Below are 15,440 nucleotides of genomic sequence, written 5' to 3'. Positions count from 1 at the left end.
CAAAATGGTTGTGGTTAAAAATGATTGTTGTATGACCAATGAACTTAATATTCCTAAATCAACAGTCTGGAGTATAATTAGGCATCATGGACAAACTGGAAATATTCTGGAAAAAGAGGTAAAAGTTCGGGTCTTAGTTTCTGAAAGAAATAAAAGAATATTAATAAAAATATGCAAAAATGATCAAATAATCGATATTTTTCTGCTTTATAAGTTCTAATGCAAAGAGTATTTTGTTTTTTGTGTTGTTCATTGTGTTCATTCTTAGTAACTACAGTATTAAATTAAAAAACATATATTAGAATAAATAATTCTACATTTTATTTATCCTGAATTATACATGTATTATATTTTGTCCCAGTATATAGTTGTTAGGGCTAGTATAATAGTTCATTGAAATTTTTATTGTTATCCCCATAATATACTAACTACAAAGTGAATAACCAGCAATTTGCATTCAAGAACAAAATGACATAAACGGATACAAAACAAAGTAAAATAGAGTCCCATCGCATTACATTTCCAGTCACATTATTCCCTGAATCAGTCCTTGTTAAAATATAAACCGACCTACTGCAACATTCAGAAAGAAATAAAACTAAGGTCGGGGAAATAAATGACGGAATCTGGATTGTACGATGAATTATATATGCATTTTATACATAATTCCGCAGGTCCAACGTAAATACCGAGTGTGCTCGGGAGCTAGCTCAATTTAGGCGTCATGCATAAAACAGGAAGAGTACACGGAACACGTGGACACTTCTTAAAAACTGTGCCACGCATATATATAATTGCAGACACAATTCTGGATGTGTGTTGCTGACTGGATGCAGGAATCATATCAACGGTTTCATGAATAATTAAGTTGATGTGAATGAGACACGGCCTATTTAATTTGTGATGTGATGCGAGTCCTTGATGAGAATAATACGTAATACATAACTATTATTTATGACAGTGTTCAACTGGGTCCATAGCTTTCCAATTTCACACCTTGTGGGCTTAATTACGTCTGTTTAGAAATCGATTATTTAAAGCTCCATCGTCGACTTCCCTTGATTAGGCTCGTGTTGTTAATTCATTAAAATTACAGGAAACTTTGTTGAAGTCTTCTCTTCTACTGATTATGCAACCCGTAATACGTATCTAAAAACATTTATATAATGATATTAATTCATTAATACGATTTTACTTATTTAATTTTCTATAATAAATACAAATTTTATATTAATTAAAAAATAATCATTTATTTGAAAAATTCCATACCGAAGAGGACCGATAGAAATATTTTATATCTATTCTCTACATCCCTTAATTATGTTTGTGATGTTAGTTCATTAAAATTACAGAAAACTTTGTTGAATTCTTCTCTTCGAACTGACTCTTATGTGACTGAGGTATTTAACAGCTACTTATTTGTTTCAAGTCTAAGAAGGTGGATAGAAATATTTCTATCCTCAACTTCCCTTAATTATATTCATGTTTTTAATTTTTAAAAATTATAGGAAACTGTCAAAGATGGCAAAAATATTTTATTTCCATCGTCAAGTTTCTTTGATTATACGTGTATTATTAATTCATTAAAATAACAGAAAACTTTATTGAATTCATCTTTTTCAACTATTATACAACTATAATTTTTTATATATTAATATTAATTTGTCAATATGACAATTTGATATATTGAATTTCTTGTCTATCAAAGACAAATTTTATATTATTTACAAATATTTTACAATTGTATATTTTTGAGTTTTAAGTTAAATAAAACACATTAAAATATTTTATTTCTGTCACCAACTTCCCTTAATTTATTAATAAGAGAGGAAACTATTTTTAAACTGGAAAACATATCTAATAGTTTTTTATATATTAATAACAATTTTGTAATGTAACTGGTTCAAGACAAAGAAAACAGATTTAAAGATTTTATTTTCATTGTCAACTTCACTCTTCTAACTAATATACTAATAATCTCTTATAAATTGATAATAATTTGTTAATGTGAGAATTTGATTTATTTAATTTAACCATGTCTAATTTTTTTTTTATGTATTTTTATTGCCTAAATTAATTATCACAAATGTGTATTTTTAATTGCCATATATTACAAAATTCTTTTAATATGAACATCATATTACTGAATTAATTTTTGTTTCCTATATTATAAATAATTTGTCCTTCAACACAAAACTTAACTATTTCAATATGACTCTGTTCCTTATTTAAAGGGATTACATGGGCCTGAAGTAAAGTCTGCATGAACTTCCTGTACAAAAAGACTCAATTTAGAGACCCAATGTCTATTTATAGATATTACAGACACCCGAATCTCGCCCCAGCAATTTCAAAATCACCCTTTATTTGCCAGTTTCGTATATTCTACACTTGACATGCCAAAATACTCATTCAATTACTTATAACATGTATCAGTGGAGTAATGGCAATCACTTGAACTTTCAATATGTAGTTAAATCATTGTTTGATTCGAAATTGGAACTAACATAACACAAAGGCGTGTACTAAGTAGCTGCGAGACTATTTGCCATCACAATACACAATAACTTGGCCAAAACAAATTACTCAAGGAAGTTTAATTCGTAATATTGTCGAATTTAATTCAAATTGAACACGGTCGATAAATTTGTCTTGAGGTTGCGGATGAATTGCGCCTCTATTGTGCATTAATAATGTTCTATAACATAGTTGCATTTCAGTTTGATTGAACTTTAACTAAGGCTTAAATTGTTTAAGCTTTTTGCTAAGATTATTAACTCAGTTTATCCATCACACATAGTTAACTGATATTAAAGTAATTTAAGTAATCTGAGTATCAAATCATCTTGGAATTAATACCAGCCAAGACAATTCAATTACTTAGAACACAATGAGGTCCGTGTAGTTTGAAATTCGGGAATTGGCAACTAAATACCCTTGAATTGATATCTGATTCGAAACTGATACAATAATAACGGTTTGGCAGTAATTAAGGTGTAGTCCTGCAAGTAAATCCAACTGGTAACCATGTCAAAATTGGCAATTATTCAAATGGAACACGACCAGCCTAATCAACCTCCACACCATTTCTGCTGGTCGTGTAAAACGTTTCCCCTTAAATAAAATTACGGGGGTAAGCTTAATTTAATATGGCGCATTTTGCATAGTTTCCCAGTTACTCGAAACTTTTTGCCTAACTAACTTTTACATACGTCAATTTGTTTGGGATGGTTAATTTACTTGGCGAGTGGGCTAAGGCAAATAATAGACGGCCTTATTATTATGACTGAATTTATGGGAGAATGTTAACTTCGGGAACTTTCGGTTATTTCCATTTGGTCCTATTCACTTGCCCCGCCCTGAGTATACTTAAATATACTGTGTAAAAAAAAAACCTACACCTATATATAATTCATTTATTCCAATGGTAACTCATCTCAGTCGAATTGAATCTGACGTGTTAATTCATTAAAAATCCGTGGAGGGCGTTGTAAATTCCCCATAAAATCCCACACTTGTTCGATTGAGGAAAGGTCTGAAGATCTGGGTGGCCAAAACAGCAAAAGAGTTGTTAAATGATAGTTAAAAGTTAGTCTTGAATAAAGATCAACAGTGGCATACAAAATACAGATCTATCATTTTCAATAACACCCTTTCAAACAAGTTCCCCAGAAAGTTCACAATTGTTTGTTGATTGAGCCGCGGCAAAAGACAGTTCCAAAACAGAAACCACGTGTATAGTAATCGTGGTCAATATTTGCGTTCTAATAAATCAACAAGGAAACTTGTATGTAAACATTTGCCGGGCAAAGTTTGGTAGTTAACCTGGAGAGGCGCAGGACGATTCCTCATCCTGCGTTGCGGCTTTTCTTCTGGTCCCGCCTTCATTAATAATGAACTACGTACTGGCCACACGTACGAATAATTCAGCGACCCATTCGCGTGCAATTGTCTACGTAAGCGACTAATTCATCGGAAACCGCAGCCCCAACTTTCTCGTATAACATTCGCCCGAACTTTATCTGTCTACCTGGAATGACGTCGCACTGTGCTCTGATTACACAGCTTCGTTTCCATTATCGCGATTCGCTTCGGAATTGTGTCGGTTGATGATTGTTACGGCTATTTTACAAAGCAATTCAATTTGCCATATAATAATCCTTTCGGCACATCCATGGAAACATGAACTATTCGGATTAAATCAGCACCGAAATATTTGCCGGTAAACATGGAATTGCTTTGTGATATAAATTCCGAAATATTTCGCTTGTTCGGCTCATTTTTAATCAGTTACATAAAGTTATATTAAAGATGGAAAGCGGGGCATTAATTTATGGCATGAATGCTATTTAACATAAAAATAAATTAATTTTCTTTGAGTGCCCGAAGAATTCGGTGTTTGACTGAATTATATTCCTTTAAATACAACCATAGAAATTTGCACAAAGCAATATTCAAAATTTAGCTATTTCTACAGATTTCTATTCTTCTAATGTCTTTGTTGTTATAATTAAAGCAACTTATTAAAATTATTATTTTTTGTGTCGAATTTCAATAATTAATAAAATAATCCTGACTATATAGTATATACAGAATGATTCACCGAATTTATTCATTAAAAAATGAAACATATAACGAACACCCTTTATAAAATTTCCAAAGTGTGCCAATAATAGGCACTCATAGGATGATCCTTGGTTAACATGTATGAGAAAAATTAACTTTCCTTTATCAAAAATACAGACGTTTTAATTGGACAATTAATCTTTTAATTTTTTTGGATAAAAAATAATTATTCAATAATAGTTATAGAACATAGCCATTTTAATGAAATTAAATAAAAAATAAATAAACAGAGAAGTGCAAATCAAGTTATAATTACTATAAAAATTTCAATAAATGAAAATGAATAAGTTGAGTAAAACACCCTGTATACAATCTAGTACAATTAAAGTAACTAGAGACCATGAGGTTTATTTTATGTGTTTGTATTTGTACCTTTATATTTTTTTTTAAGATTATTAATAAAATACTTCAAAACTAAATTGATTTTTTATAAAAAAATATAATGATCATTATGATAAATGGCAGTAAATTCAGATTTGCAACAGAAACATTAAGTAACATTTGTAAGAAGTAAGTAAATGTTCCAACAGTGTATTTACAAAAATATTCGACTTACGTGCATCATTTTCAAACAGTTCTATAAAGATTGATCAAAAGATTTAACTCAGAGATTAATTTACGGCATGAACTTCTACGGCATCCTGAGTGAATTTTGTTGAGGAGCTTGAAGAATTCTCGTTCACCCCTCATTAGGAAAATGGCTCCGTGAGTCGTAGAAAAGTACAAATACATAATTATGCGCAACGAACGGGATTGTGTCTTTATGTGCATGAGAAAACTTTTCGTAATTAACTAGTTTTACCGTGGGGGGATGAAACAGTAGGAAAAAGGATCGCGTTCGCGTACCAGCTGATGTATATAATTACGTTTTGCATGTTCGGAAGTTAAATGCCATCAGGAACGTTGATTTTCACATGGTCTGCCACACATACACATAAGTACTGAAAATGAACATTTTTCCTAATTAAATTCGCTCCGTTTCGTAAGATTAGATTGTTAATTCCGCATTTAAATGCTTTAATTGTCGGCTTTATTCGCGGAAGCGTTACGAAGGATGGATGCACTAAAATGTAATGCGGAAATCAATGTGCCACGTCAAAGTTATGATGCATTTTGAGTTTAATTAGTGCGGGAAAAATACACGTCGTGGCTTTTGATTAACGGTATTTGGGTCTTAAACACCTTCCCATCATTAATTTAATGCCCCAAAAATACTGACAAAAATTATGATATGTAAATTATTCTTAAAGTAAATTCAGAAACTGATTGAGCTGAGTCTTTTCTAAATGTAATGTAATCTAATCTGATGAAATATTCCATATAAACTAAATAAATATGATGTTTTTAAAACACGTAATTTCCTGTTCTTCAAAGCAGTTGAAGAATGAATGTAATTGGTTTGTTTGCAGCGGCGATGGGAAGGAGCCAATCGACGCCCGGTCTGGTGGAGTCCAGGGGCAAGATAGCACTGGAGGACATGTGGCTGCCGTCGACGTTGGCCGGTCTGACGCCGTCGACGGCCTACACGAGGTCCCTGATGGGGTCGCCGCCGCGACAGCCACCCGACAGTCCTGGCGGCTCGACGAGCAGCGGTCGCAGCCACCACCAGCTCTCGCACGCCTCGCACGCATCGCACACCTCGCACGCACGATCGCACGGTAAAAATTCACGATTTATACGGAATTTTTAACATTCATTCTAAAAAATATATATAAGTAAAACAACCAATTTATTTTTGAGAAACAAATTCTAAATACATTTGTATTAAAAACAACATATATACTTATCTTTTATCAGTTATATATAATTGATTTAAAATAAAAAGAATGAGAACTATAGTATTATGAAATAAAAAAGAGATCAAAAGTAAGGCAACAAAATAAAATACGTAGTTTTTTAATATTTTTTATTAATACCTAGTGCTTATCCATATCCATTATTTTTTATTATCTCTTGACATCTTTTTTCATGGAAGAAGCAGAATTCCAAATAATATTAGTAGCTTCAAGCAATTTATGGGATTTAGATCAAGACTTTGAAATGGCCACTTCATAAGACTTACATTATTACTATATAATTCTTTCCAATTAGATTAAATTAAAAATTTTTTTAGAATACACTTTTATTTATTTTATTATAGAAATCTATTTATTAAATTGTTTTGAAATATATTTGAAAAAGTGCATAAAGTTCTCCATGTTTCTTTCAACAGTATGATTCCTAGTTAAACAAATTTATTAAAATTTTATCTCCCCGTTATATATTTTATAAAAATTATATTTTTTTATTTTATTAAAATTAGTGATAATATATATAAAAATGTTTGTAATTTTTTTAGAATACATTTTTTTATTTTGTTATAGAAAGTAAAAAGAAAAAATCTGTTAAACAATTTTAAAATATCATTCAAAAAACAGAACAAAGCTCTCGACCTCTCTTTCAACATTCTATTTCCTTCTAGATAAAAGTAAAGCTTAAATTATGTTAAATTTAATTTTCTCTATTACCTAAAACACTGTGTAATTTTTTAGAATAACATAAATGATAAAAAATATATTAAAATATATCAAAAAATCATTAAAAAAACATATTCCAATGTGGATTTGGCATTTTTAGTGTGTAAGTTCAAAAAATAATAATTAACTATTAAATTAATAAATTTAAAAACAAACAATATTGTAATCAAAAATATAATTTACAAAATATGAATAATCTTCTGGCTGCAAATATTCTTCTTTTTAATACACATAAAACAAAATTTCACCTTAATTTAAACCCTATATTTAGATTTTTTTGTAATCTAAAAACTAACTTCTTCAGTGCAAATAGTACCTACAGTCATAGTAATTACATTCTACAATCATTTTTATATATTTTTTTATATATTCTGTAAAAAATGAATAAGTACTCATACATTTTGTGTTAATATTTGTAAAAATGAAATAAATCTTTACATATAAATAAAATTGGAGTGTGTGTTTGTAATAATAGGCTACTTTTATTTTAGAAAATTTTTTTGGGAATCCAATGTACTAATACTAATGTATTAGTAAAAAAATAAAAAGTTATTAAAGTGAAACTATGTAATTTAATCAGTATAACTTTAATCGTATGGATTTTAAATCCTATAGATTTTAACTGTATGGAAATTGATCGTATGGATTTTGATCTATAGAATTTGATCTTATGGAAAATGATCATATGGATTTTGATTGTATGGATTTTAATCGTATTGATTTTGATCGTATGAAAAATGATCATATGGATTTTGATCGTACGGATTTTCATCGTATGGAATATAATCTTACGGATTTTAATCGTGTGGAAAATAATCGCATGAAATTTGATCGTATGGAACTAGTTTTTTACGTTTTTTAGTAAATTTTTACTAATCTATCATATATATATATATATATATATATATATATATATATATATATGATAGATTAGCGACTGTTAATCTGTCTTTTTAGTTTGATTAAAACACTAAATTCACAAATTATTGTGAAGCGTATTAACGCTTTATTACAACAAACGTAGTTTAACCCTCGACATCTAAAGCTTGACTGCCTGGTTCTTTCTTAAGAACTGCCCCGAATATTAAATGTAAATAAATACTTCAGATTTGCTTATAAAACAAAACTAGTCTAAATAGATGTCAGCACGTCGCATCGGTCCATCGGTGAAGGTGATGACGTAAGCTAACATATATATATTGAATTCAGAGCAAAGAAAGTTCTTCCTTTTTCTCCTTATGAAGTTTTATCTTTTTCAATGTTTAATATTTCATCTCTATTCTAAGAGATGAACATAAAAATATTAATAAAAAACAATGATAATATTTTAAAATCATTTTAGTTTTAATTTCAGACATCTCAGAGACTTAAAACTAATTTCCAAATCCGGACCATTTTTATTAATATTTCTTTCAACTTTCATGAAATCATTATTCATAAAGAACCCGAATTTCTTAGTATCAAACACATATTTATTTATTTATTTTTCGTAACTTATAAAATAAATCGATAATAATTATATATGAAAATACTTTTCAAATGAACTGTTACAAGACTACTCTTTCTATTAAAAAATAGCTGGCGCCAATATGCTATTGGGCAATTTGGCACAAGCCAACTTTATGGCAAAATTTAGTTAAACTGACACCATTTTACATCGTTTTCATTCGGGGTCGATATCTTGTTCCATTCAAAAGTTATCAGAGGGGGACTTTTTACGACCTCACTGTATAGTAAAAACCGGCATATCGATTACAACTTGTCACACGTAAATTGAAATTGATGTGTATTGATTCGATAGCAATGTAATCACAGACGGTGGCAACATTAAAACAAAATAACGTTATCAACCGGCGAATGTTTGAATGAAACCCGACAGCATAAGTAAAATTAGCATCGTTTCATGGTGCGAAGTCATTAGGGTGCACTTGTGTGGTTATTCGTATGATATGACTGCATTGCGATATGGAATTTTCAATATTGGTTTCGTATTAGCGCACGGATTTATGGCCTACACTCAACAACCCTTTCCGTTTTATTTTTAGATTCGATGGACAAACGGCGGGGGTAGTTTTAATGCGGATAAATCGCAACTTTTTTTCCTGTGAGAATTCTACGCTAATTGCGTTACGTTTTGTCACAGACAAAGAGGCCATTTGGCAAATGAACGCTCATAAAAATCACGTATGCACATTTCCTTTTTATTTTGAAAAGTTTCCCCCGCAACTTATTACGATTATGACCGTAAGTTCTGAAGCCTGTTTAGTTTTTGAAAGTGCAGCCGGGCAGTTTTTACGTGTTCCCGTTAGAGAGAAATTGTCGGCAACTTATTTGCATAGACGCGGCGTCTCTTGTAAACTAGGGAATAATACAATGTAACCTGGCCGAGTTCAAATTATTATTTTGCCTGCCAGACTAAATCTGGAGTGAAAATTATTTCGCAGCGTTGCAACCGAACAAGGACCGGATTTAATAACCGGAGTTTGTTATATAAAACGACTTTACATCCATCAACGGACCAACCACCTTTGTACCTTTGACTTAATTAAATTAGTTCATTTTATTTACGGAGGGGTTAATTAGCTTTACATATTTCCAAAAAATATATAATTCAAGGAAGTAATTGTACGTGCAGAGAAGAATATCATAACGTTAACTATTTAATATGTAATTCCACTTACAGTTATTTACCATGTCAAGGTACTGCATAATTGACAAAAATGGTGAATGCTTAAGTAAACAAATAATAAAAATGGCGGATGCGCCATACTGCTGTACTGTTACTATACCTTTTTATTATTTTATTAATTAAATTAAAATTCTAAATATTAAGTAAGAAAATACAATTTTTTTGTGATAAATATTAGTTTATTTAATGTAATTTATGAATTTCTATAGTATATAGAAAATAATTTACATACCTTACCTTAAAAATAATATTTTTTAGGAATATAAAATAACACACATATTATTTATCAATTGAAATATTATACTAATAATACTCTAATTAATATCTCATTTAATACTTCATTTTTCGTAAATTCGTGATTATTTTTCTCATTGATATGACTATGATATACTTTTGCACATGATTCATTAATTTTATCTCAAACTTACGAACATTAGATCGAAAAGCATTTACTTACGAATTTTGGGAGAGACAAATCTATCAGTATATATAGTATAAATATTGAATCAGTTATCTGATGTGAAAATATTCATAACAGCTAAAATTAACCACAATTATTTGATGGGATATTTATAGTACTTTGTTTGTATTTTTCATAGATAATATAATATAAATATAAATTTATAACCAAAGTCAAATACATGCAACATATTAATTGATTCATTAATTGATTGACATTGCAAATTGTAACATTTTGTAGTAAACGGATTTATTTAATGTTAAAATCATTCAAAAATATAATTTAAGTGATACAATTATATTATAAAATCAATTTATGCACAATTTTTTTTCTTTATAATCATTTATTTATTTAAAAACAACTATACTATATTATGATTAAGAATGAAAACTTATAGTATAGTGTCTTAAAAGTTCAACTATGAATAGGATAATACTACTAATTAAGGACTTAATAAAAAAGTAGTTAATATTCAATTCAATCTGAACATGCTTAATTTAAAAATTAATTAAAAAAAGTATCCTCCCCGGCGGGGAATCGAACCCCGGTCTCCCGCGTGACAGGCGGGGATACTGACCACTATACTACCGAGGACTTGTCAAACTTTCTTAATAATTAGTTATTTCTTCGAATTACTCAACTGAATAACTCGTCTGTTTTGCAAATTGAACAATTTTATTCTATAATAAAATAAATAGTATATTATTTATTAAAATATTTTATTTCAATAATGTAAAGAATTTTCAAAAATTATTTAAGTATATATATACGACATATGTTTAAAGTCATTAATGTTAACTAATAAAATGTATTAAATATGCATACACACATGAAATATATGATTTAATTATAAAAATATACATAGTTTTTTTCAAAGAAGTTTACATTAATTAAGATGTTGTTTTCAAATTTTAGCAATTTAAAGTTTAAATTATAAAATATAAAAAAATTACATAGATGTTAATATTAAATTATTTTGTTTCAAGAAAAATGTGCAGGATGTTCAAAAATTCTTTGACCATACATATTGTGTATTTAATTTGATTATGATCAAATATATAAAAGAAAATCACACCATCTATAATTTTTCCTCTTTATAATTATTCATTTAAAATATTTAAAAAAAAAATAAATTATTTTATTATTTTATTAATATTTTTAAAGATTAAACTTGAAAAGTGTATGGTATAAGATGGTCATGGTTTAAAGATTTGACTTTCTGCGGGATAATATAATTAAATAAGGATAAATCAAACAAGAAAATAAATTTATTATTTTTCATTCATTTTATTCATTGAGTGTTATCGTCGTGTTTTATTTGAGCAAGCTTCAGTTGTAAGAGTCTTTTAGGCAATTTTACATAGAGTAAGAGTATCTGTCACTTTATTTCACAATTTGGTTAATCACAATAAATAAATTAATGTTACGGATTTGTTAATGTGCACAATTAAATAAATATATTGAAAACATGTTTTAAGTTTACTTTTTATTTGGCTCTCTTCAAGCCTTTTAATATTAAGATTTCAATAAAATCAGGTTTCCCAGAAAAGCTTTTACACAAACTTTAATTTGTAAACAAAATGTTCTTAAAGGAAGCATCAAATATTTATTTCCTCTTAACGATTATTAAGTTTGCAACATTAAAACTTATTTGAGTCATGTTCTTTATCATAATATTACATTGTTTTTTGTTTAAAATCCGCCTCATTTATTAGAACCATCATGAATGAAATTAAAAACTAAATAGATTGTAAATTTATTACGCAATTAAATTTCCATCATCGAGTCGAGACGCCGAAGTATCAGACGTCATATTCAGCAACACCACTTGATACCAGTCGAGCGAGCCCTTTACAACATAATAAATCAAAGTTGCCAACTTAAAAATCATGATTAGTGTTTTAATTAAGGTTTTGTTTGCATGCAAATATTAATTAGTGTGCAGAAAGCGCCCCTCGTTAAGTGCGCCCGTGAAAAATATTACTCGAAAAACTGAAGCGATGCTAATTAGATTGTAAATGGATGATTTCGTTGGATTTTAGATGATCCTTCGTGTTTTTTTTTTGGAGTTTCGGAGGTTTTTCATGCAATATTCATAGATCCATTCAACTCATTTTACTGAAATGCTTAAGTTAACCTTCAACGTATTCCATGTTTGTGCATTGAGGCGACTTTTTGTTGGTCAATAAAAATGATGTATATTAATTTGTATATTAGATATACCTTTATAACCGACACGCTTGATTAAAACAGGTCTGATCCGATCAAATTTCAATAAAGTGGAAACGAGAGCCACTCGAAAAAACAATCGACCCGACGACGATGTAATCTTCATTTTTATTAATTAAGTTAATTCGGTCTGGAGGAGTGAAGTGAAGAGGACGGTGGAACATCGAAGATTAATTTTTACGGGGGCTCAGCCTCCGCGTGTTATTTTTTTTACGTCGGCCAATAAATTCGACGAGTAAGAACGAGGTGGAGAAACGCTGATACAGTGTACACACCGAAATATCGGGCGGTGTTTCGGTGGGACGCGATAGTGCACGACCCGGATAAAGCAAACACTGTTGTGTAATTATCCGCGGATTGTATTTACTGACACTTATCCGTTTGTTAATTTAATGGCCATTACACAGTTACATGTTTTGTGACTCGATTTGTCGTGCTATGCGTTACATAGGTCATTCCCAGAGCTTTCTGTGTTATCTGATAAGAATGAGATAAACATATGTATGTATTATGTATCTTTTTGAATATTGATGAAATCCTTTATTCCACTTCAGGTGCGGGAACATGGAAGTGCGACAGCACGACCCACCTGGTGTCGGGCATCGCGACGCCGCTGCTGGGCTCGCACGAGGCGCTGGAGTCGGAGATCAAGCGGCTGCGGGAGCGGCTGCACACCGTCGAAACGGAGAACGCCGCGATGAGCGTGAAGCTCAACCAGCAGCAGTGGGAGCTCGAGAACCGCCTGGCCGAGATCGAGATGCAGATATGCGGCTCGCGGTCGACCAGCAGTCTGGAGGACAACGAGAGGAACCGCGAGAGTATCATTTAACGACGAAATGTGCTGCCTTACCGTGTACTGCCGGCGCCCAAGTATGTGTTCGTCCAATATATCGTGTAATGGCAGCATCCGCCCGCGACACAATTGACATTTAAAGACGATTTATAGTGAATTTTTACTGTTGTCAAATTTATTGAAATTAAACTCAAAATAAAAGCAAACAAATTTGTTCTGCGGAATGGGTATTTTCGCAAAAATGACTGCCAAATAATGTATATGTTAACTGAACTCAATACGGGTGACTCGATGGGAGTGATTCCAATCTATTCTGACGTCATGGACACAAAAAAATAACAAATTAAGTACTAAACATCGAAACTATATCTACACCTTCCTGACAATTGTTTCTTAAAGTAAGAAGTTATTAATAAGTATTTTTATTTTTTAATTAGTTCAACAAACCAACAACTGAAAAATTATTTAATTTAACAATTAATATTTATTTGTACTTGATTTCAAAAATTTATTATTTTGTTAATATTCAAATAATTAATTTAATTCATTAAAATTCTTCGAACTTACGAAACGAAGTTATTTTTTAAGCTGACATATTATATTCCTACAACTTAAAAAATAAATTTTATTTATTTATAAATTTTTCAACACAAAAACACAATTTATTGATTGAACTGGGTATAAAATTAAATATGTACGTGCCTATGTACATCGAAATATATATTTTCAACAAATGATAATATTTAATATTTTTAAAAATAAATAAATAAATACATTTTTAACGTTGTAGAGAATTTCAATGAAATTATTATTTATTAATATTTATTTACATTTAAATTATTAATTTTTTATTTCTTTATTAAATAAAAATTTATTTCGTCAAAATTCGACGAACAAATTTCTTTAATTTTACTCATTTAATTAATTAATATTTATAATTAATATAATATATAATTATTAAATTATATAATTAAATTTTATTAATTCTATGATTATAAAAAATTATGTCGTCATTAATTATAATAATTTTTAGTTTTTAATTATTTTTTAGTTATTCTTTTTAATTACAATTTATTAATTAACTTTTTAACATAAAATTATTCCTTTTTAAAATAAATATTATAAATGAAAACGAATTTTTTTTCTTAAAACACTATAAAAACGAAATTTAATAATTCCATAATTCTTTTTAATATGAAAAATACAATTTATTAATTAACTTTTGTATTAATAAAATTAAAATTCAACAAACATTTTGTTCATATTTTTAAAATTGCAGAAAAATCAAATTTTAATTAATTTAAATGTTTTCTTATTTTTGTTGAATATCCATATTTTTAATAACAAAAATACAATTTATTTGTTAAACATATTTATAAAGTCGAAGTGAAAAAAAATCCACTTAATATTTAATTGTCTTCATTAATTTATAATAATAATCATAATGGTTTATAATTTCTTTTGTTAATTAATTTTTGATATAAAATTAAATATATACATGAATATGTATTTTCAATAAATAAACTAATATACATTCTTTCAATAGAATGAATAAAAATTTAAAAGTTTTAAAAACAATAAATAAAAAGATTTTTAACGTTGAATTGAAAAAAAAAGATTTAATTGAATAAAGTAATAATTTTATTGAAATTAAGTATAAATAATTAATTACTAATAATTATTTTATTACTACTTATATCAAAATCATTAATTTAGTTTTTTGTTAATCTTATCTATTCATGTTCTTGATTTTACAGAAATTATTTTTTTAATTTAATTATATTAATTATACCAAAATGTCTGTCAGGCTTATTTACTTAGTTGCTGCCGCTTTTATAAAAAAATTACTATTTAAATCCCCTAATTAATTTACTTCTTACTAGTCTAAAATTGTTTGCACCCTTGCTACTTTTCACGAAATAAAAATATTCCTCAATCCCATGACGCCACAAAAGAAATCGAGACTTCCACGTAAATAGACCATAGATTGGAGACGGAGATTTAAATTTGGATCGCAATTGAAATTTCCATCGACAATCAATCGATATCTCTGCACTGTAAATTTGAACAGCTCACACAATCGATTAATATATTAAATAAATGATTAAGGGTGCATCAACTGTATCG

General features: G+C 28.9%; 1 protein-coding gene and 1 non-coding gene across 2 annotated transcripts in view; one reads left to right on the top strand and one right to left on the bottom strand.

Moving 5' to 3' along the window:
* LOC109594146 (cyclic nucleotide-gated channel rod photoreceptor subunit alpha) overlaps positions 1-13,523 on the top strand; it is a 153,449-nt gene extending 139,926 nt beyond the window's left edge. Inside the window, exons 12-13 of the mRNA XM_049966592.1 lie at positions 6,036-6,284; positions 13,075-13,523. Coding sequence (XP_049822549.1) covers positions 6,036-6,284; positions 13,075-13,349 — 524 coding nt within the window. The 3' untranslated portion in view covers positions 13,350-13,523. The remainder of the gene's footprint in view (positions 1-6,035; positions 6,285-13,074) is intronic.
* Positions 10,814-10,885, bottom strand: Trnad-guc (transfer RNA aspartic acid (anticodon GUC)). The gene has a single exon. It is a non-coding gene; the product is annotated as a tRNA-Asp (tRNA).
* Positions 13,524-15,440: the final 1,917 nt, after the last annotated feature.

Source organism: Aethina tumida, chromosome 4, assembly GCF_024364675.1.
Source record: "Aethina tumida isolate Nest 87 chromosome 4, icAetTumi1.1, whole genome shotgun sequence".
Lineage (NCBI taxonomy): Eukaryota > Metazoa > Arthropoda > Insecta > Coleoptera > Nitidulidae > Aethina > Aethina tumida.
Note: the sequence above shows the minus strand (reverse complement) of the source record. Positions and strands in the feature narration are given on the sequence as shown.